At 42.0% G+C, this 24,412-nt stretch overlaps 1 protein-coding gene across 3 annotated transcripts; it reads right to left on the reverse strand.

The window, feature by feature from the left end:
• Positions 1 to 428: 428 nt before the first annotated feature.
• Positions 429 to 23,838, reverse strand: LOC117501662 (major histocompatibility complex class I-related gene protein-like). 3 transcript variants are annotated; one of them, XM_034160597.1, is made up of 12 exons: positions 23,682 to 23,838; positions 17,903 to 18,175; positions 16,745 to 17,035; positions 16,323 to 16,607; positions 15,461 to 15,577; positions 8,174 to 8,194; positions 7,199 to 7,228; positions 6,980 to 7,009; positions 6,761 to 6,790; positions 4,659 to 4,703; positions 2,881 to 2,910; positions 429 to 785 (listed from the first exon to the last, which is right to left on the reverse strand). In XM_034160597.1, exons 1-12 carry the CDS (start codon positions 23,734 to 23,736, stop codon positions 712 to 714), a joined length of 1,281 nt encoding a protein of 426 aa, XP_034016488.1. In that variant the 5' UTR covers positions 23,737 to 23,838; the 3' UTR covers positions 429 to 711. The 3 variants fall into 3 exon arrangements, with proteins under 3 accessions (XP_034016488.1, XP_034016489.1, XP_034016490.1); XM_034160598.1 differs by lacking the exon at positions 6,980 to 7,009; XM_034160599.1 differs by lacking the exons at positions 6,980 to 7,009; positions 7,199 to 7,228.
• Positions 23,839 to 24,412: the final 574 nt, after the last annotated feature.

Here is a 24,412-nt window from a genome sequence, read left to right on the forward strand (position 1 = left end):
TTTTTGAAAAAAATTAAAAGGACCTATACTTTATGGACAGCCCTCGTAGTCACAGTTAGGGCCAAATGTGATAAAGACAAGAGCAAATCCGGAGGGCGAGAAGCAAAGGTGTTCACTTTGTTTTAGCCACAGACATTTCAAATTTTCTCCGTTGTCAACATATCACATTCAAGATTGTACAAATTCAAATGAATAAAAAACTGGTTATAAAGTATCTTTCCACTGTGGTATTTTGTGGTGAAATATGCACCAAAATGGAGAAAATGACACCTAAAAATTTAGTAATTTCTGGGGGAGCATGCCCCCAGACCCCCCCTGGGGAAGGGCAGACAGACTTTTCACAAATCCAGCCCCCCCCACCCTTCAAAAAATCCTGGATCTGCCCCTGAAGAAATATGCCAGTATTTACTGAAAATTGTACTGATACCAAAAAAGAAAAAAAAGGAAGAATAAAGTTCTACTTTAACGATAAGATTACTGTAATGTTTTTTTTTTTTTCCCGTCAAATGTAGTTTAAGTGATGAAGCACAAAAATCATGTTTCATGATGTGGCTCGAGGATTTTCCACCATAAATTTGAAAAAAACAAACAAAAACTTAATTCGCATGTCTAAAAACATTTCTTAGATTATTTAAGAAGAACATTTGTTTTTCCACATTTATTTCTTCCTTTTACTGCCGCATTTGTGAGCAGACAGAGAAGCTGAACCATTCAAACTGCTGCATCGTTGCCCTGGAGCATTTTCTCAGATTCTGGGTTTGGACTCTGGCCGGTCTGATACTCGGCTGCAACAAACAAAACAATCAATTTGTAATTTCGGTTGCAAATAGAGGAAAATAAAAAAATCTCTGAACAGTCTTAATTTATAAAGCAGTTTCAAGTCACATACTTTAAACATACTTTTCAATTTATTTATACAACCCCAATTCCAGTGAAGTTGGGACGTTGTGTAAAATGTAAATAAAAATGGAACACAATGATTTGCAAATCCTCTTCAACTTATATTCAATTGAATACACCACAAAGACAAGATATTTACTTTTCAAACTGATACACTTGATTGTTTTTGTGCAAATATTTGCTCATTTTGAAATGGATGCCTGCAACACGTTTCAAAAAAGCTGGGACAGTGGTATGTTTACCACTGTGTTACATCACCTTTCCTTCTAACAACACTCAATAAGCTTTTGGGAACTGAGGACACCAACTGTTGAAGCTTTGTAGGTGGAATTCTTTCCCATTCTTGCTTGATGTATGACTTCAGTTGTTCAACAGTCTGGGGTCTCCATTGTCATATTTTGCACATAATGCGCCACAGGTCTGGACTGCAGGCAGGCCAGTCTAGTACCCGCACTCTTACTACGATGCCACGCTGTCGTAACAAGTGCAGAATGTGGCTTGGCATTGTCTTGCTGAAATAAGCAGGGACGTCCCTGAAAAAGACGTTGCTTGGATGGCAACACGTGTTGCTCCAAAACCTGGATGTACCTTTCAGCATTGATGGTGCCGTCACAGATGTGTAAGTTGTCCATGCCATGGGCACTAATACACCCCCATACCATCACAGATGTTGCTGGCTTTTGAACTTTGCACTGGTAACAATCTGGATGGTCTTATTCCTCTTTTGTCCAGAGGACACGACATCCATGATTTCTAAAAACAATTTGAAATGTGGACTCAGACCACAGCACACGTTTCCACTTTGCGTCTGTCCATTTTAAATGAGCTCGGGCCCAGAGAAGGCGGTGGTGTTTCTGGATGTTGCTGATGTATGGCTTTCGCTTTGCATGGCAGAGTTTTAACTTGCACTTGTAGATGTAGCGACAAACTGTTATCTGACAATGGTTTTCTGAAGTGTTCCTGAGCCCACGCGGTAAGATCCTTTACACAATGATGTTGGTTTTTAATGCAGTGCCGCCTGAGGGATCGAAGATCATGGGCATTCAGTGTTGGTTTTCGGCCTTGCTGCGTATGTGTAGAAAGTTCTCCAGATTCTCTGAATCTTCTGATTACATTATGGACTGCAGATGATGGAATCCCTAAATTCCTTGCAATTGAACATTGAAAAACATTGTTCTTCAACTGTTGGACGACATTTTCATGCAGTTGTTCACAAAGTGGTGATCCTCACCCCATCTTTGCTTGTGAACGGCTGAGCCTTTTGGGGATGCTCCTTTTATACCCAATCATGACACTCACTTGTTTCCAATTAGGTGTTCTTTGAGCATTTGTCAACTTTCCCAGTCTTTTGTTGCCCCGTCCCAACTTTTTTGAAATGTGTTGCATGCATCCGTTTCTAAAATGAGCAAATATTTGCACAAAAACAACAAAGTCTATCAGTTTGAACATTAAATATCTTGTCTTTGTGGTGTATTCAATTGAATATAGGTTGAAGAGGATTTGCAAATCATTGTATTCTGTTTTTAATTTCCATTTTACACAATGTCCCAACTTCATTGTAATTGGGATCGTACATGGAGAAATGTGGCAGGGGTGGGGTTTGAACCGGGAACCTCCTCCACTGAAACCAAGTGCACTAACCACTTGTCCACCACTCCTGCGGTTGGTAATATGCATATTATATCGTTTGACTTAAGGCGCATCATTGAAAATTCCTTTGCATTTTTCAGTGCAGAGTCTGAATTAACAGGTTAATTCAGACTCTGCACTGAAAAATATAAATGCAAAGGAATTTTCTGTGATGCGCATTAAGTCAAATGATATGTGTATTACCAACCTATAACAAGGACTTGTACCATGTTTCATGAAATTTCTCCTAAAACGTGAAAGGAGTTGATTTTAGATCTTTATGTGCATGTAAACAGGGTCACAGTCTCAGTCGTGTGCTGCAGTAAAACATGCAGAAAAAGAGAAAGTTACCTTCATCTGTGTTCTTTTTATTGAGGAGTCCTGTAAATAAAGGAATAAAGTTAGAACTCTGCACAGATGGTTTTCAGCTGACACTTGTGCAACTACTGTTTTCTGCATCCAGGTGATTCCCCCGAAGAAAGGGCAAAACCCGCACATAAAACCACATTCAGAGTCCGTAACCATTCAAGCAAAAGTAAAACGACGACCTTCTTGTCATGATCACTGGTGTAATGGGTGACAAAAAGTCCAGCTTTGTTTAGTCACCAAGTACACAAAGTGTGCACAGTTGATCAAGAAACAATAACAGAGGATCAGTGTGTTACAGGAGAGGAGTCCGTTACCTGTGGAGTTACTTGTCAGTCGCACTGGTGCTTGTAAAAATAAAAACTGACAGCTCCGCTTGGATATTTTTTTTGGGGGGGGGTGCTGAAATTTTTTTTGCAAGGGCCAAAAGGTCCGAAGCTTTGGAGCTATTGATCATCTCTGTTTTCAAATTCCTGGCCACCTTAAAATCCTTACAAATGTGTTTTTACTTCAAGATTAATTTCTGATTACTATACATTTTGAAGTAAAAAAACAAACTTTTTTTACATTAGAAAACGATTTTTAGACAAATAAAATAGCATGAAAAGTAATGTGTACATGTAGTTATGGGAGATTCATTCATTCAGTAAATGTATGTTTCTGATGTGAGTCTAACTGTATTTCTTAAAATATAAAGAAATATGAAACAGCACTGTTATTTTCTTGACTACTTGATGGTTAAAAAACTTTAAATAAAAAAAGCTAGGTTATTCAAAGTTGAGACTTTTCTTGTAGTTACGGCAGTAACAATTAAAAGTGTGTAGCTTTATTTGGTAAAAATATAAAATTGGTCGCACTCTCAGCTCGACAGTGACTGATTCAACATCAGCTGCAGCTAAAAAGCTCATTTAGCTGATAAACTTCAGCAGAGCACTAATGTCACATATTATTTTCACTAACTCACCTCAGACAAATTTTTGTCCGTTGCTCAAACTCATTAATCTTGTGATTTTGACTCGCAGACAGAGTTAAGCTCTCATCTGAATGCTAATGGCGTTAGCATCTTTAGCATCTGAAGGCTTCACCTGCTAGCTCCACTTAATGTGTGATTACTGGAGGAAAAACGTAGCTCGTGACTTTTAATGTTCACAACAAAGGAAACCATTAGGAAAACAACAGCATAGACCCAAAAAATATGACTTTATAAACTCTTAAACAAATGAACTCTTCTTCGGAAATTATTGGCAGCGTGCAAACCAACATGGTGCATTACCGCCACCAACTGATTGGGCGTGGAACTGAATGAATCTATTCTAATGCATGTTTTCAAAAAGAACCCGGAAACGTTCACCACATGAGTAAAAACCCCGATTTTGGGTAATTTCATCACTAAATATAATACAGTTCATGAAAACACCACAGTGCAGGAGCACGTTCAAGTCATGTACTTTAAACTTGCTTTATAATGGAAAAAAAAGAGAAACGCAGCAGAAAGATTCAACACCAGAATTAAATAAAAGCATGCAAAGTTCAAATCAATTAATTCAGGCGGTTTTCAATTAGAGCAGAAAAGAAGCGGAACTTTAATATAAAGGCTTCAACTGAATCTGACAGTTTACTGTTCTCAAGGTTGGACCACAACAAGCAAAGTCTCCACAGCCTGCTGACTTCTTTTGCACCAGACGATGTCACACTAACAAGGTTCTAGTTTAATGTTTGTGTTGCCGTTTGGGAAACACGTTTCATTCACCAACAGTACTTACCAGAGACACCAGAGTCACTAGACATAGATTCTTTACTCCCAGAGTCTGTGGGGAGAAGGAGGGGGGGGGGGGGGGGGAGTACAACTAAATTAATGCACACAAAACATAAATGTGTACAGTGTGTGTACATAGTTTGTTGGGCTTATTATCCCTCTATGCTCAGGAGATGATGCAGATTTAAAAATAAAATGTTTTGCAAAAAGGTAAAACTCAGATTAAATCCACAGAAGAACTGTCGCTTCTCAAAAATTCAGTCACTGTATTTCTACAACATAAGATTATCAAAAATGTTCATGATAGAACTGTGCATACTTTTTCCCCCAACCCAGATTGACACAAAGTGAAAATGGATTGGGAACAAACTTTGAGCATGTGATACTTCAGTATGTTGCAAAAGAAAGCTGTAAGAATTATCAGTAATAAACCATATCATGAGCCAACAAATCTATTATTTGCTTGTTTACAAATTTTAAAATTCTGGGACTTGGTTGATTACATCACAATACAAATTATGTATAAATTTAAAAATAAACTTTTGCCTCAACATGTCCAGGATCTGTTTAAAATGAGGGACTCCAGTTATAATTTAAGAGGAACATTATTATTTGAGAAATTAAAAGATCCGTACTACTATAAAAAGTCATTATGTTTATGTTAAAGGTGTTTTTGGAATAATTGTCTGGATTATATTAAATTACTTGGTGAATATTTGGAATAATTGTCTGGATAATATTAAATTACTTGGTGCCTTAGTTGGCTTTAAAAGGCTTTACTCATTATAGTTTGAAGAATTAGGTTTACCGATTTTGTTATCGTGCACCATTGCTTGTTTGGTTGTGTTTTGATTAAGTTATATTGTTTGTGCACATTTCTTTGACATTGTTATTATTAGTGTGTGTGTGTATATATATATATATATATATATATATATATATACACACATACATACATACATACATACACATATACATACATACATACACACACACACACACACACACACTTTATTTTTTATGGTGTAAAGGGAGGGTATTTATAAGCTTCGCTTCTGCCTTCACCCTTTTGGCCACACGGGTTCACTGTACGTTGTTCTTTTTATGAGTTTAGTTATTGTTCATCTGTGTGCTGAATAAATACATTCATTCATTCATTTTTTCTTTTTTTGAAAAGACATTTCAGGAGATAGCCTCAGCCTCTAGTTTAATCACTGTGTAATTTTTTAAATTTATTTGGCAGTGTGAACATTAAATAATTGCCTACCAAATTACTGCTGATCAGTGATCTTGTGTTGGATTGTGGATGAGATATTCTGGGATTTTTGTGTAACCTGGTTGGGGCATCACCTCCTGGATTTTAAAACCTTTATGTTACTCAGGAATCGAGATGAGGTGAAGGTGCGGCAGGGCTGAGTAGGTCAGATTATATTCACACTGCAGCAACGAGAGCGTTTCCACTGAGTGATCGAGTGATGCATCTGTCGTTTTGCTGTAACTGCTATTTCAGCAGAGTTCTCTCAAGAGCTGCACTCCCAGCAGTCGTCACTGAGATGAGTAAGTCCTGCTGAATAATCCCATATGTGTGCATTTGTTTTTAAATACACACATTTCCATTAAGCACATTTTCAATTTGCTACTTCAAATTGTGTAATTTTGCATTTGTGTTCCCAAGTGCACAAGACAAGCTCAGTCAGAGCTGTGTGTCAGCCCACGGCTGGTCTGTTTTTCCCCCTTTATATTATCATAAATATCATTATCACAAGTTTCTTTGAAATATTATATCATTGGTTTCTTTTGTCACCAAGTCTTCAAAGTGTGCACAGTCCATCAAACAACCCGTATATTCATTTTGGGAATTGTTTTGTAATTTGTGTCGGTAGCATGGCCCAAGCAGAGGGTCACCCCTTTGAGTCTGATCTGCTTGGGGTTTCTTCCTCAGACTGAGTTTTTCCTTACCACTGTCGCCTGTGTGCTTGCTGTAGGGGTTGGTAAGGTTAGACCTTACTTCTGTGAAGCACCATGAGGCAACTTTGTTGTGATTTGGCGCTACATAAATGAAATAAATTCAAACAACAATCAGTGTGTTGTCAGGGAGGAGTCGGCTACCTGAGGGTGAGTTGCTGCCACTGCTGGCTCCTGTTGAAAAATAATAAAGTTAGAGCTCTGCATGGATGATTAAAGCTGTATGTCACACTGAGCATTTATCTGTATGCAGGTGATTCATATCCACTCCCCCCCAAATCATAAGGAGCACAAACAGCAAACACACAATCCAGCTGTTCACAGTCAAACAACAACATCTGATGCAGGACAAGAGTCCGTTACCTGAGGGTGAGCTGCTGCCACTGTGGGCTCCTGTTGAAAAATAATAAAGTTAGAGCTCTGCATGGATGATTAAAGCTGTATGTCACACTGAGCATTTATCTGTATGCAGGTGATTCATATCCACTCCCCCCCCCAAATCATAAGGAGCACAAACAGCAAACACAATCCAGCTGTTCACAGTCAAACAACAACATCTAATGCAGGACAGGAGTCCGTTACCTGAGGGTGAGCTGCTGCCACTGCTGGCTCCTGTTGAAAAATAATAAAGTTATCGTTCCGCTTGGAGGATTGACAGTTACAGCAGTTCAATGAGGTCCATGAGTATTTGCACAGGCCAGGAAGTATGTGCTGGTGCTGTAACCACAACACCATCAAAAAGAGAGTTCAACTACAGTGTGCCAGAAGGCACATGGGAGAATCTCAAGCAGATTCCTTGTATGAAAATCCTTGTATGCTCCAATCCAAAGTGAGGCTGTGTAACTGCTGATGCAACAGACAAAAGCTGTGCTGTGCACGGTTTCTACAATCACAGCCATGGAAGCCTGTAACTCCTACAGAGTTGTCTGGGTGTCTTGGTGGTTTCCCTCACTCGTCTTCTTGCACGGTCACTGCAGACAGCTTTACCAGACAGTACCAAACTGCTTGCATTTCTTAATGCAAAGGAAATCCAAGAAAATGTTCATCGTCCATCCAGTAACTGGTCTAAAGACAACTGGCTGTAAAAGTGATGATTTGTATGAAAATTAATCCTTATATTTATTATGTCCACTTACAGGCTTCAAAAACAGAGGCAACATAAAAAAAATGGTTGTAATTTCTAAGTGGTTCATGTGATATTTTTGTTAAATACCTTGAATTAAAGCTGAAAGTTATCACAACAGGAAGATTCTGATCACTTCAAATTCATTGTGATGGTGTACGGGGCACTGTCCAAATACCTACGGACCTGACTTCAGGTTATGGTGACAAGAGGGTTTTGAGCACTGACAGAACTCTGCTTTGTTTTGTCATCAGGTGCTCAAAAAGTGTAAAGTATTACAGAAAATGTAAAGTACTACATAAAAAAACCACACAGTGTAAAAACACAGATGACATCACCAAAATCATGAGGCAAAGACACAAACAGAGACAGAACAACAACATGCACATGACAACAGAAAGCAGTTTGTGTGCTGCAGTAGATGCTTAAGTTACCTGAGCATCCACAGTTGAAACCTGTTTAAAAGGAGAGAGAGAAAGTCAGAGCAGAGCAATGTTTTAATTTAAATCACCTGCTGTTAAAACACCAGTGTAGTTATGAGCAGCAACAACGCCTCAACCCACCACACTGTCTGTCTGCTCAGGGCCCAAAAATTAATCTGACTGACTCGACTTCACAGTCAGACTGTTTTGCATGTACTGTGGCTTAACAACTAGATACCCAAAAGGAATGTAGGAGTTGTTTTTTAGATTGTATTGGAGTCACTAACGGCTATGAAATGAAAACTGTGAAATCGAGGAAAATTTGCAGAGGGTCTGGCCGGGGTCAAGGGCCTGTGACCCCAGAAACCACATTAATTTTGTATCTAATAATACATTTTCAGCAACTCCTGGAAGAAGAAGAAGAAAAAAAAAAAAAAAAAAAAAAAATCTTGAAACAAGTGCATACGTATTTAAATGATCCAAGACAACTTTTCATTTAAACTGTCAATGATCATGTTGAGATAACAGAATATGCCGTGGAAGTAGGACCTGAAATTATTTTCTTTTTAATTGTAAACCAAATTATGCATTAACTCAGAACAGTTAAACTACATGAAATTCATGAAGACTGAAAAGACTGTTAAAGCATTTCAAAAACCACAGCTAAAGCTTGTAGAACAATTTGAAAATCATGGTAAAATATCAATAACATACCTTATAGTAAAAAAAGTCACATATTGTGTAAATTCCTGTAAATACAGTGTCTTTTTTTCCCCACTAAAAAAGTCTACATTAATAAAAACTCATTTACATTCTTGTGTAAATTCATGTGAATTCATTCAAAGTCACAATGTATTTTTTTCCAATGAAAGAAAGTCTTGATTAATGATAATAAAGTTACATAATCTTGTCTAAAATCCTGTTTGAACAGCACAATGTTTATTTTCTAGAGAGGAAAATTCTTACCGTGTTTCTTGATAGCACAGTTCACTTTTCCCGTTTATCTTTCAGGTGTGTTCATGAAGCCAGCGACAATTCCACAGATTCTTGTCCTTGTCAAGCTTTTTTCAAACCGTCTTTCTCTCCATCTTCTCTCTGTCTGATGTCGCTCCATGACTCAGACATGCTGCAAAATTCTCCTTTTAAAAACTTGAGTTCTAAAAGTTTGCGATGTCCACATGCTACGTTTAGCTTAAGCGTCTTACAGGAGCCACACAGCGTCACCGCGGCAACCAACCAGTCCCGCTTTACGACAATTGTCATAACAGCTACACTTTGAGAGGCAGTTTTCCTCCGCTAAGTTCTGCGGATGCGAGGACACAGATTTGTATCTGTAACACACAGATCAGTGTCCGTGGACTCATAAAACTTGCACAATGTGTAAAAAAAAGGAAACGCTTTGCGATAGGCATTTTAAAAACTCAGTGACAATCACAATTACGAATACAAACACAAACACCAACCCCCCCCCCCCGATGAAATCCGCGGAATTCCTCGGATCCGTGCAGTTTTCACAGCCTTGCACCAATGTCCAGAAGAGGAGACATTTCATCTCTGAGGACACTGAATGTCATCTAGAAAGGTTGCAGTGATCACCTTGGTGGAAGTTTAAGCCTGTATAAGGAGCTGAGAAAGTGGGCTGTGACAGCTCCGAGGGGAAACGAGGTATTTGTTAGGATGAATTTGTTAAGGATGAATCATTTTATTGTGCAAACTGGCTGTTGAAAACAGCTCTAATCACCTCCTTGTGTGCAGCTGTTACAGTATTTATTCCTATGTTTATAAAAGATTTAACTTCTTGTTATAATCGTTCAGACGAGCTGTGCTCTGATGCGATCCGCCGACATCACCACTCGCCCTGTTCACTGCAATCAACTTGTTCAAGTCCAGCAATTGCTCCAGAGGCTGTATTGTTGGTGTGAATAGTGATGCCAAAAGGCCCAAGTGCGCTTCTTTTATGACCGCAATGCAGATGCCGTGCACACGCAAACACGTGCGTGATGCATTCATAATACACCCGTAATACTGCCTTGATAATTGAAATGCGTCGGATCCGTTTCCTCACTACATGCGTTATACAACCATGATTGTTCATCATATATTCGCTATATATTATTAATATATCCATAATTCATACTGGAACATGTCTCATTTTTAGCCATTATTGTTGCGGATGACAACAATGCCCGTAATTTGTGCACTCAATTCATGCGCAATTAATCCTCTCCCCAGTGGGACAGGGCCCTTAAGGGGCTTTCACAGTGGCGTATTAGTAGAGCTGCTCATTACAGCGTATCATCTACGCTGTAATGAGCAGCTCTCCGCCCACTTCACGAGGAGTTTTTTCTCAATACGCAGCAGTATGTTGAGGGCTACCCGCGTAGGATGGAAGAAATTAAACCTGTTTAATTTTCTTCGGCGTACAGCACAGCATGGAGCCTTCACGCGAGTACACGCAGCGCCGTGCTACTGTCCGCTATTGTGAGCCCGCCCACGCTTCAACACGGTACTGTGCGCCACTTCACATCTCCCTGTTGTTCTTCTGGAGCTATATAGATACTGCAAGATCGTTGCTTCACTTTATCATACTGGACTAATTATATAACTGTTTCACTGTGTCACATCGTTTCATAAAAGCGCTCTCTCTCTCTCTCTGTGTGGGTCTAATCGGAGCTGTGACTCTTTAAAATAAACGCGCACTTGTTGCACGTCGGTGCGCTCATCAAACGCCCTGATCGATCAGTCTGATCAAAGCTGAAAAGAGCTGTGACTCTAAAATAAACTCGCACTCGCTGCATAAATAATAATAATAATGTTTGTTTTTGAGCCGCACCACACCATGCAGTAGAGAACAGAGCGCACTTCCACAGAGGCAGAAAATAGCACTGAAACTGGTGCGGCATGGCACACGCAACTGTGTGCACATATTAAAATGCGAACACACGCAGCTGCAAGTATGAACGAACACTGTTAAAGGCTGAGTACACGCATATTTCGGGCATATTTAAATGAAACAACACTGCAATGAGCAGCTCTACGAATACGCCACTGTGAAAGCCCCTTTAGGGTGCTGGTGGTGATCTCTGGAGGAAATACAAGCTGCTGGCCAATATCCACCAGCATTTTCCAGTCACGCGCCAAATACAGCTGGCCTCTCTCCACTAGTGCAGAGGTATTACCGGCTGCCTTGGCCCCTTCACTGACAAAAGCAGTTGCCCATGGGGGGATGGACACTGACGGTGGCAAATAGTTGACGGCAGCCCGCTTTGCCTCCAGAGTGGCCTTTTGGACTTGGTTGTGGCGCCAAGTGTACCACCCTTGGGTAAGACTGGTCTTGCACCCTACAAGTATGTGCCGTAGTGAGGCTGGCTTGGAGCAGATGAAACATGCTGGATCCTTACCAAACCACTGGTGGAGATTGGCAGGACATCTTATGTAGCTCTACTGGCGAAGCTCAAACTTCGCGGTTCCATGGCCCACACTTCTCTCCAGCTCAAACTCCTCCTTTCCACACTGTCCCACTGTGTCCACTGACCCAGTTTGCCAAGGGAAACTGCTTTAGCCCACCTTGCAGCTTCTTCCTGACGGCGTATCTCCTCCACCACCATCATCATCCTCCGCTCTGGTGCTGAGGCCTTACTCCAAACTGGGTGACTGATAGTTAGGCCAAGGCCTCCTCTTCCATGCCGAACATTTCCCACAATCTCAGCATGTCTGAGCACTGATGTTGCTGGTGTCCATTTGCACCCGGTAGCCAGGATTAGAGCACTGTTCCTCACCACTGTATCCTGAGATTGGTTCAGTGTCATCTGCAAGCGTGCTTTTGCGCACTTGAACTTCTCCGTGAGACTGGTGAGGGGCAACTTAAGGATACCATCTCCATAGAGGCCTATGGTGTTGAGGCATCGAGGAACTCCAAGCCACTTCTTGATGTAGGCTGTAATGCCTCTTTCTAGCTTCTCTATGGTCGAGATGGGGACCTTGTACACTGCAAGGGGCCACATCACCCAGGGAAGGAGGCCAAAATGTAGGCACCAGATCTTTAGCTTCCTCGGTAGTTGGGTGCTGTCGATGGACTGTAGCCCAGCACTGATGTCCTTGCGTAGTTGTTTAACCTGGTCACTGTTCTTCAAGCTTGCATCATAACACCTTCCCAGGCTTTTAACAGGCTGCTCAGATACTGCGGGGATTGGAGTATTTCCGATGAAGAACTTCAGATCAGCAAGCACTCCCTTCACCACTAAGATGACGCATGACTTGGATGGTTTTAATCTTCATATGGGCCCAACTGATGTTTTCTGAGCAATTTCCTGGTGCATGGGAGGGTAGTGGTCAGGGTGGTGATGTCGTCCATATAAGCTCTGAGTGGGGGAGGGCGCAGACAGGAGCCGAGTCGCTGACCACCTACCACCCAGCTTGAGGCTCAAATGATTATATCCATCGCCATGTTGAAAACCAAGAGAGAGATGGTGCAACCAGCCATGATGCCTACTTCCAGGCACTGCCATGAGGTGGTAAACTCAGGAGTTGAGAAGCAGACCTGCAAGTCTTGGAAGTAGGTTTTCACCAGAGTAGTGATGGCGTCCGGGATGTTGAACTTGAAGGCAGTCCAGAGGAGCTCATGAGGCACAGAACCAAAGGCATTAGCGAGATCCAGGAAGATGACGTGGAGATCCTTTTTCTCTAGCTTCGCAGTTTGGATCTGATGCCAAATCATGCTGGAGTGTTCCAGGCACCCAGAGAAGCCTGATATCCCTGCCTTCTGCACAGATGTATTGATGTACTCATTCCTGTGCATGTACTCGGCCATCCTCTGTGCAATAATGCTGAAGAAGACCTTACCCTCCACATTAAGTAGGGAGATTGGGCGAAACTGGCTGATCCTTCTCCTTTGGGATAAGGATCCCACCTGCCCTACACCATGCTTTGGCTATGGTCCTCTTCTGCCATACTGCCCTCGTGAGTCTCCAGAGGAACTTCAGGACATCCGGTGTGCTCTTGTATACTTTATAGGGGACTCCGTTTGGCCCTGGGGTTGATGCTGTTCTCGCCCGTTTGACAGCGCTCTCCACCTCTTTCCAGGTTGGTGGGCCAATCTCAAACTGATGTTCTGGGGGGGAGGGGGTCAATTGGTGGGATATCTGATGGGATGGGGCCAGGTGTTCATAACGCTTTGGATCAGAGTATGTTGTCCTGAAGTGCTCCTCCAGCTCATTCTTTGTCATCTTCAGTACCCCACTTTTCTCCTGAGTAAAGAGTTTTCAGGAATTGGAAGGGATCTTTGTATATGTAAATACTGTTCAAAGTAATGGAGAGTGTGGTAAAGACGTAAAGAGTGCAGGCAGGGTGGAGTGGGTGGAGAAAGGTGGCAGGAGTGATTTGTAACCAAAGAATATCAGCAAGAGTGAAGGGGAAAGTTTACAAGTAGTGAGACCAGCTATGTTGTACGGTTTAGAGACGGTGGCACTAACAAAAAGACAGAAGACAGAGCTGAAGATGATGAGATTCTCTCTGGGAGTGACAAAAATGGACAAGATTAGGAATGAACATATTAGATGGACAGTTCAGGTGGGACGGTTTGGAGACAAAGTCAGAGGGGCGAGATTGCGATGGTTTGGACATGTGCAGAGGAGGGACCCAGGGTATATAGGGAGAAGGATGCTGAGGATGGAGCCACCAGGCAGGAGGAGAAGAGGGAGGCCAAAGAGGAGGTTTATGGATGTGCTGAGGGAGGACATGCAGGTGGTTGGTGTGACAGAGGAAGATACAGATGACAGGGTGAGTTGGAAACGATTGATCTGCTGTGGCAACCCCTAACGGGAACAGCCGAAAGACAAAGAAGAAGAAGGAAGGGATCTTTGTAGAACTGAGCTCTTATATGTTCTTTCTTCCTCCTTCGTTTCCTTAAACTCTCTGCCCTGCGGAGGGATGCCAGACGGTTCTTTAGATCAGTTTGGAGAATGCTTATGCCCCCCCTTTCTACTCCCGAAGCTTTCTTCCAATGTTTCCTGAGCTGCCTCCTCTCTGGGACGAGGTGCTTGATCTCCCGTTGCCTCCTGGAGACCGGTGGGGAAGGTGCCTCTTTAGCAACTTTTGCCTCTTTTACTCCAAAACGTTCCGAGGTGATGTCTAGATGATGTCTCCCATCTGATCCAGCTTTCTCTTTACTGTGCCTCACAGTTGATCGAGTGTCCGGCTCAAGTCAGCATTCACCGTCTCCCACAGCTTCTTTTCACCCGCAACCTGTGCCCTGGGAGCTTCTTTTCCACTACAGGTCTGGGAGGCTAGGCGGGTTCACCATCTGAAGTTTGTACCACCGTTGATTCTGTGCTTGGGGTTTCCTCTTCCCTGACAGTGGTGCTGATGCACTGCAAGCTGTGTGCTTGTATCCAGTTGCTGTGCTTCACTCGACTGATTTGACCCCTTCCACAGAAGATAGTCAATGCGAGGCCAATACTTTGAAAAAATTATACAAATAATATATTATAAAGTAATTTTGCCTTAAACTCAGGAGCTTCATAAATAAGTTACCAACCATAAGTCTTATTTTAAAAAATGACAAAGATCCTACCCAAATTGGTCTTTTAATGCCACTGACGCTAGTTCAAAACCCAAACCTGCCAACATGGGACAAGTCAGGGTAGCAACAGGACAAGTGGGTTTCCAGTGGAACCCAGCATTCCTCAACACTGCACCCAGTGAGTCCAAACTTCACACATTCAAAAATCATGTTGGCTTCTCAGAATGCGAAAGAAGGAGAACCACACCCTATTTTTTTTTGGATCAAGCTCAAAACTTCTCAAACGCCCCTCGTACCTACATATGAAGAGTTTGAGGTTTTTTTTTTTTTTTTAGGTCTCTTTAGTAATTTTAGACATGATGTAAAGCTGAAATTGAAGGAAATGGCTTCCATTGGCATTTGAAAAAGGCAAAATACTGGAGCTTCTTCCACCAGGAGACCTGACCTCCAGCAGCATCATGCTCTAAATGTCTGGGGAGAGCCCTGCTGTGTGTGTGCACGTATACACACAAGTAAAACCATGAGCACGGAGAGAAAGTCAGGTCATATCTGGGAGTACGTACTGGTGCCACTACAATGCTAAATTGCCTAGAGTCCTGGATGGAAATCAGCCAAGTAAGCAACCGTCCACCTCTAAATCGGATACAGCAACATGTGGCACCAGCACGTGCTCTCAGACCAGACTTGTTTTGTGACGTGAAATGGATCCTTTCACAAAATGTGTGAAATAACATACAGACATTCACTGGAATGAGAAAATAAAATGGAATGACACTTACGGATTATGTTCTTTTTCCATAAGATGAGCAGCAACACAGGCACAAACGCAAGCAGGACCAGGGGTAAAACCATAGCCACAACTAGTACCGAACCAGGGGACTCCGGAAGATGCCCATCTGTAAAACACAATTAGAAAGCAAGTTCACTCTAACTATCATTTCCATTTCTCAACTTGAGGTGCAGCATCTCTGGGTTTGACTCCTGAGCTGGCTGACCTCTGCTGGATATCATTTAATTTGACCTTCTACTGTCTTTAACTAATAAATAAATACAATAATCATTAAATGGAAGTGGAGGAGTTCAAGTATCTCCGGAATTTGATCATGAGTGAAGGTAAGACTGAGCATGAGACCGACAGATGGATCAGTGCTGCATCTGAGGTCCTGTACCAAAACCAGGGGTATCATGTACAAAGCTTGCGTACACACAAAAATGTGGCGTACGTCCATCTCCAAACCAACGTTCAAATGTATCACAAGTGAAACAAAGCACAAACTCAAAGGAATTGTCTGTAGACTCCAGAGACAGGATCATCTCGAGGCACAAATCTGGGGAACAGAAACATTTCTGCTGCTTTGAAGGTCCCAATGAGCACAGTGGCCTCCACGTTTCGACAGCTATTGTTCCACTGCCGACACAGAGGTGAACTCAATTACTGAACAACATAATGTAAATAGACAAAACCACAATTTATTTTACAGACCTGAGAATCAACATGCGAATTCAAAAGTGTCATCTAATCATTAAATTCTTAGACTCCCACTGTGTCTGATCAGTAAATAGAACAGAAGTGGTTTGAAGGGGAACTAAACATGGGGGAGAAAAAAAAAACAAAAAAAAAAAACAGAAAAATGTTCTTACCCCAGACCTCCTCAGCATACAAGCCACTTGCTTTATGGATAACTATGCACTTGTACGTCGATTTGTCACTCTTTAAAATCTCCACGCTGTCCCTCTGCTGGTAGGTGTCGTCATCGTTGGGTCGTGGCCCTGTGCTCATCACGCCGTCCTCTCTGGTGAGGATGCGGTCGTTGCGTTTGATCTGCAGAATGATGTGTTTGGGGTAGAAACCCGTGGCCATGCACGTTAGAATGATGTTTGCCTCAGTTTTGGATTTCTTTGAAAACAAATAGATGTCTGGCCGAGCTGGAAAGAGAAACGCAGAGAAGAGTTCACATTTGCCGACTTTCAACAACATTCTACATTTATCATTCATTTTCTGCAATAACAGCACATGCATAAAATTCATAAAAAAAAAAGAAGTGGCTTCCTGTCAGACTTACAGGCGTTCCTGAGCTGCTGATTCCCGTATTTGATGAACCTGCTCAGCCAATCGATGCACTCTTTCTCCAGGTAGCCTTTGGTGTAATCCTTCAGTGCCAACACATTGTCCCACTTCCTCTTGGTCTGCCAGGCCGCCTCAACTGGGGCGACCCACACAGAGTTGGCATCGTCGAAGAACAGAAAGTTATTTCCATCATAGCTGTAGCTGTCCATACCTCGATGGAACGTCATGGAGCCATTGGGCTGCATGTCACCCTCACAGCCGTGCTGCCACTGAAGAACATGCAAGTCTGAACAGAAAACAGTCTGTGTCTTCAAACTAATCCAACGAGAAACAAGTTCCACATTCCATGTTACCGGTGTTTAATTACATGTCCAAATCAGACAGGCACACACTGTCGTGGCTTGATGACGACGCCTCCTCCCCTCCCTCAATTTTACTATTGGTTCCAAATGGAGCAATTAAAAAAAATCACTAAAGTTTGCAGAATATATATATAAATAAATGAATGAAAAGACATTTAACAGATTCACTACTTGAATATTTTGTTGACCAAACTGTCATTTAATTTCAGAGTCTGTTGAGACACTGACTGCAAGTCAAGCCTCAAGAACCTTTCTAAGCTGAACTGCCCAGATATTGAAACAAAAGTGGCACCTAGTGGCGTTCTGGAGGTATAGCAACACATTGTGAGAAAGTGAGATGCTGTCGACAAAAAGAAATGCAAATGTGACAGACAAGGGAATATTTCACAATAAAACTTTTCAATCACAACAAAAATCATCTGTGGAACCAAATTACCACATTAGGAAACTGATTAAAAATAAAAAATGTCAAAGAACATCTTCTTTGCCAATGTTGGAAAAATACCAGGGATAAAGTGCTAACAAAATATTCCAATTGTCTGTTGCAAAGAGAATAGTTTTGATTTTGCACTTGGATGCTGGATTTTTAAGGTCAACTGGCAATTAAAACAAAAAAAGAAGCTAAAATTTAACAAAAACAAATGAGAAGTATTTTTTAGATGTCTGATTTTTGTTTCAGCGATAATAATAAAGCAAGTAACAGAAGATACACAGACGGAGCAGAAATGCTTTGAATGTCTAACAGATCTGGATCGGGAAGTGACCTCTGCCTGACGCGCCATGAATCATACCTGTGTTGTTCTGGTGCATTCGCTCCATCAGGATGTCGATGTTGACTTTGAACCAGCGCTCTTTGCTCTGTCGAGACTGAGTGCCTTTTTCCCAGTAGTCTGCATCCAGACGTTTCTCCATCCAGTCCTGTCTGGGAACTTTCTTCTGGATGTCACTGTCGTAGTAGTCGATTATCTTGTCATCCAGTAGACCCAAGGCTGTGAACTTGTGAATGCCTGGGAGGTCCAAGCGATTAGAGAACGCTGTGTAGATGTAAGTGAGGGAATGCCGGTCTGGATTTGGGGGGGGGGGGAGTCACATTACTTCACAGTCTGGCTTATGAACACATTACTTTTTAATGCACAGCTGTGACCCCTTTCCCAGCCCTGTGGGCAGAGCTTACATTTTTTCTGTACCGTGCACATTTACAGCACAGTGAGATAATGCAGATGATAATGCGTCTTAGCCAAAGAAACACCCAGATTGGAATTTGAACTCCTAACCTTTGAGTTAGTCATTAAACCTGGTTTTCCATGGATACACCTGCTCTTAGAGTTTATAAATTGTTCTTAAACCTGATTATTTGCTGTGTATGCCTTTTTAAATACAATTCTGTAAACTGAATATCAGCCATCCCTTTTCTATACCCACATACTCCAATTAAAGGTCATGGGGAGCTGGAGCCTATACCAACAGTGACAGGGCATGAGGTGAGATACACAATGGACAGTGGGCCAGTCTGTCTGAGGGCCACATACATATATAACAAAATACTCAACATGTACATGAAAAGGCAAACACATTCACACTCACACCTACAGTAAATTTAAAGTGTCCAGTCCACCTAACCTGCATGTCTTTGGATGTGGGAGGAAGCAGAGCACCTGGAGGGAACCCACGCAAGCACCAGAAGAACATGCAAACTCCACACAGATAGACCTAAAGTGGGAATCCATCCCATCACCTTCTTGATATCAGGCAACAGTGCTAAGAACAGTGCTAACCACTAACCCACCGCGCTGCCTGAAAACTGAAGTGTTGGGTCTTTCTTACATCACAGATTTGTCTGTTCTTAGCCCTTTTTAGACCTTCAATTTGTATATAGTGTCCTTCTTTCTTTGATAAATGCATGCCTTGTTTAGTTATTTCCTACTTATCTGATTTTTCTCTTTCCTTTTGCACAGAGGAGGAGGACTATGCCCCAATCTCATTGTACTGTACGACTGTGCAATGACAATAAAGAATCTTAAATCATAAATCAGTTTGAAGAGATTAGCTGATTAGCTGAGTTGGTCAGAAACTGCAGTGAGTGTTTTCATTGTCACATATTTTAAAGGCTAGTCTGTAGAAGAATGTAACCAGTAATTATTCATGCTGTTGGCATGAGCACAAAAAAAGAAAAAACAAAACCAACAGGTTTAGCTAAAATCTTTCTGCACCTTTAAAGTATCTTTAATATTTTCACCTACAACTCACTGAAGGTTTCACTGCTTTTATTTTAACACATCCGATGTTTTTAATGAAACATCTGCTTTTTTGTTTGTTTTTTGTTGACAGAATGTTTAAACACTGACTGCGTTGATGAGGAAAGATGGTTTTGTCTTACTGGTTCAAATGTAGAATAAAGAGTAAAATTACATTTCTAAGAAATAAAAGACCCCGAGGACAACATGTAGCGACGGTCTTGTTGGCCATCAGACCTCAGCTTTAGAAACGAAAACCTGACAAACTCATTGCAAGATACACACAACTTCAACAACACCTTCCAGAAATTATTTCAAATATTGGTGATCTTACCTTTTTCTGACAACCAAAAAGAATTTTAACTATTGAGGAATCTATTATTATTATTCAGTCAAAATCTACATCAGTTTTCAAGAATCCAAAGAAACATCTTGTTCCATTTGGTCTCCAAGATGCCAAAAACCTTCAGCACAGAGTGTGAAAAAAGTCCAAATTTATATCTACAAATATTTTGCTAAACCAAAAATCCAGAGCCCCAGATATTTAATTTGCACTCACATAAAACAGAACACAGTATCTGACCTCAAATTTGAGTAGCAATCAGAGAACTACTGTAATTGACCATGGCTCATGTCTTTATTTAACACCAACAAACTGTTACTTGAACTTTTCTATACTTTCCTCCATTTGATACATTACATCAAATTATAAAAAGTATCTGAGATCAAGTAATTCTCAAAGCCAGTTTGTATGACCCAGGTTCAATACCAGGTTGATACTCAACGTATACATGAAAAGGATTGTTCCACCTTAGAGTCTTACTGCCCACATGGATATCATATGACCTTCTCATAAGGTCAAAAATTGATTTTAGGAGACAGCACTGGAGTGGTATCAGAAATGGAATTTAATTTAGGGCTAAACTTGAATGAAAGCATGTCTGTGGGGCCTTGGTGGAGTTATGAGCACTATTGAGTTCCTTTGTAGTTGTTGCTGTTCCAGCTGAATATTTTGTTTGTTCTTTTTGTGTTGCTTTCACACTACTGACTTCTTGTCCCAGGCTGCTTGTGATGATCTGCAGACAGCCTTACATATGCCTTAATTTATCACGTGACTAAGATCTGTTGGCCTGTGATGAGACATGCCCACCAGCTGGGTGCCAAGAATGAGGCCTGGAAACTTCTTAAGTTGAAAGAAACTACAGACTGTACGAGGGCTTTTTAGGCCCACATTGAGGTTTTTTTTTTTTTTTTTTTAAGACTTCGAGACGCTTAAGCCCCTTTCACACCGGGGGTGCTCCCGGTTGCGCTGTGCGTCATTATGATGACGCCGAGTGGAAGCAACTCAGTGCAGAGACGATGCAGCTCGGCGCCACAACAGCGCGAGGGGCGCAAAAGAGGAAGCAAGTTGGGAGCCGAAAAATTAAACCTGTTTAATTTTTTGGCATCCTGTGCTTGACGCAGAAAGGAAGTGGTTCCAGCGCAAGTCGGGGCAAAGAGGTGTAACTCGGGGGAAAGGCGTCACCCGGCGTGACTCGGAAGCCAATTTATGATTCCTGCTGTGTTCCATTGTTCCCGCAGTATAAATCACGATTGCCAGAAATATCCAGTAAAAAGTCCGGACATCTCTAGTCCACTCATGGACGTGCGTTCATGCGCGCACATGTGAACAATTAAAAAAAAAAAAAAAGTCTGGCTGCAGGCATTAGCTCCTTGTTCTCTGCTCAAATTCTCACATCACAGTTAAAAAAAGGACAAAAAGGGAGATAAGTCCTGAGACAGGACATATCAACATCAAGTAGAACTCCAGACATCTCCACATTTGACGGTTCATGTGCGCGCATCTCGCGGTCAAAGGAGGAAAGAAAAGAAAAGAAAATTGTCTGCAGGCAGTTAGTTCCTTTCTCTCCTCAGACTCTCTCATCACAGTTAAAAAAGGACATAAGTCCAGGACATGTCAACATCAAGTAGAACTCCAGACATCTCCACATTTGCTGAAGGACAGTTTGTGCGCACGAGCGCACCTCGCGGTCAAGGGAGGAAAGAAACTATAGCAGAACTCAGAGCGCAGCCCTGCAGCTCAGCACAACAACAAGTAGAAGAGAAGTCAGAGTGCACAGTCTGTCTGCAGCCAAACTGTGCATGGTTTGTGCATCTCAGGCCAATGTGCAAACCATTACTCCGCCACCTCCTGAAATGATGTCATCAGATCAGTAATAAAACCCCACTCGCGTAAAAAATGCATTCACGCGTAGATATTAGCTGCGCGCAACCAATGGAATATTTTAGCTGTAGCAGGCAGGAATCTGTCGTCATCATTAGGTTGAGATTAGGGAATTGTGGGCTGAGGAGTGGGCTGGCTCTGATAGGCAAACACCCAAATGGAAAGTGTGAGTGTGGGCAATTAGAGACAGTTAGACATGTCCTGCTCCAGTGTGGCAACTACGAGGTCTGTCCAAAAAGTAACAGACCTTTTTATTTTTTCAAAAACTATATGGATTTGAATCACGTGAAGCTTGAACCTTCGTGCGCATGCGTGAGTTTTTCACGCCTGTCGGTTGCATCATTTGCCTGTGAGCAGGCTTTGTGTGAGCAGTGGTCCACCCCTCTCGTCGGATTTTTATTGCGAATAAAATGTCTCAACGATTTGGAGCTTTGCTGCATCAAATTTTTCCAGAAACTGTGAGAGACCTCCAGGTGGACACCATTCGGAAAATTCAGATGGCTTTCAGGGACGATTTTATGGGGATCACAGATTAAGGAGTGCTCCAGCCGGTTTAAAGACCGCCCACAGCGTTTGAGAGCGCGGCGCACTCCGAAGAAGACATGGACATCAGCACTTTTTCGGCACATTCCACTGTTACAGGAGTTTTTGTCATGGAAGGAGGAGCGGAGGGATTCGCGCGTCGGGACGGAGCCACATAGCGCAAAGCAACGCCGTGATGAAGCCTCACAGGACATGTTCTGGCACGTCTAGCTCATCCACAATTTCTCGGATAGTCACATGACTGAAAAGCCACCGAAAGCCGTCTGAAAGCCATCTGAAAGCCGTCCTGTGAGACCAACACAGAGGTGCTTTTGTCCGCGCCATTCATGGCTCTGTGGCGCATTCCTCTGCTTCTCTTTCCATGACAAAAACTCCTGTAACAGTGTAATGTGCCGAAAAAGTGCTGATGTCCACGTCTTCGTCCTAGTTCTGTGGTAGTCAGACGACATCCCGGATCAACAAAGCCTTCACTTTGGAAATGATCTGGTTGTTTCAGCGGGGTTTCAGCCTGTCGATCTCAGACGCTGTGGGCGGTCTTTAAACCGGCTGTAACACTCCTTAATCTGTGTAATCCCCATAAAATCGTCCCTGAAAGCCATCTGAATTTTCCGAATGGTTTCCACCTGGCTGTCTCTCACAGTTTCTGGAAAAATTTGATGCAGCAAAGCTCCAAATCATTCAGACATTTTATTCACAATAAAAATCCGACGAGGGGGGTGGACCACTGCTCACACAAAGCCTGCTCACAGGTGAATGACGCAACCGACAGGCATGAAAAAACTCATGCATGCGCACGAAGGTTCAAGCTTGGCTGATGCAATCACACGTGATTCAAATCCATATGGTTTTTGAAAAAAATAAAAAGGTCCGTTACTTTTTGGACAGACCTCGTATGTACTCCAGGGGAAACAACCATACAGAGACCTGGGAAGTGCTGGTCAAGCCAGTTTTACTCTGAAAGAACTCCTTAACTTGAGCATTGATGCAATGGAAAGCGCTGGCATATATGGGACTGCTCTTCGGCAGAATCTGATCCACGTGTTTTTTTAAGTGAACAACAGATGGCAGCATTGTGCCTTAGTTGCGTCTAGTCTGCTAAGTAAGCGAAGAAGAAGGTGCTGCGCGCGACGACCAGCGCTCCCCCCGCCCGCTCGAACATGATTTATGAAATACTTTATCTTTTGGCCCATCTGCAGCACATTATCATTCGTATCAAAATTTTGAAAAAAATACTTAATATACTTAATAATATCTATTCTAAATATTATTTCTGATTTTATTTCACAATTCGATTTTTCTATTCTACATTTCTATTTTATTCAAGTTATCTTGAAATTCTTATTTAACTATGTTGTTGTGTCGCACCCACTCACATACGCACATTATAGAAAAAGCCATATCTCCTTCAATGTTACAAAACTGTAAATAATAATAGGGTAACAGTGTTCTTCATCTGCGATCCAATTAATTAAAATAAAGTATGTATTTGTGTTGACGACGCATTTAACAACAACGTCATGAGCTATTTACTTTCACTTTCTCATAGGCTGTCAAAACACGGTCACTTACCACTATTAACCGTCACTCCCGTCACCAACAGGATAAAAACTGCCGGAAAAATCATCTCCAACAAAAACAGACGAACTTGACACCTGCAAAACTCAACTTTATCGAGACACAGCGTTGACGCGTCTGGAACGCCTCTTCCGTCTTCTGCATGTTTGGTGATGCGTTCACGGTTTACTCGTAAACTCTGCGACTCTGATGCGTTCAGATATCCTTCGAAAACCGCTGTCCAACTTTCACACGAAAAAAAGGACAAGCTCACTTTTTTTTTTTAAACCACCTGCATTAATCCATTTTCTATACCTGCTTACTCCAGTTAAGAGTTATGGGGGGTTGAGCCTATCCCAGCAGTCACAGGGCGTGAGGTAGGGTATGGTACACCCTGGACAAGACACCAGTCTATCACATCTAAAGCCAATTTAAAGTTTTCAGTTCACCTGACCTGAGAACCCACGCAAACTCGGGGAGAATATGCAAACTACACATAGAAAGGCCCCAGGTGGGAATCAATCCATGACCTTTCTGTGAGACAACAGTGCTAACCACTGGGCCACCGTGCTGCCAACCATACAACCATAATGTCTAAAATCAAGCGTCTGAATGGTGTATTCATCTTTAACAGTTTTAGATGAGAAAAAGTACTTTTCCCACAATTTGATGAAAAGTACGTAGATGGTCTCACCTGGCCCGAGTGAATTTGAAACAGTAACAAAGTATTTAATTAATGAATAACT

This window comes from Thalassophryne amazonica, chromosome 20 (genome assembly GCF_902500255.1).
Source record: "Thalassophryne amazonica chromosome 20, fThaAma1.1, whole genome shotgun sequence".
In the NCBI taxonomy this organism is placed as follows: Eukaryota; Metazoa; Chordata; class Actinopteri; order Batrachoidiformes; family Batrachoididae; genus Thalassophryne; species Thalassophryne amazonica.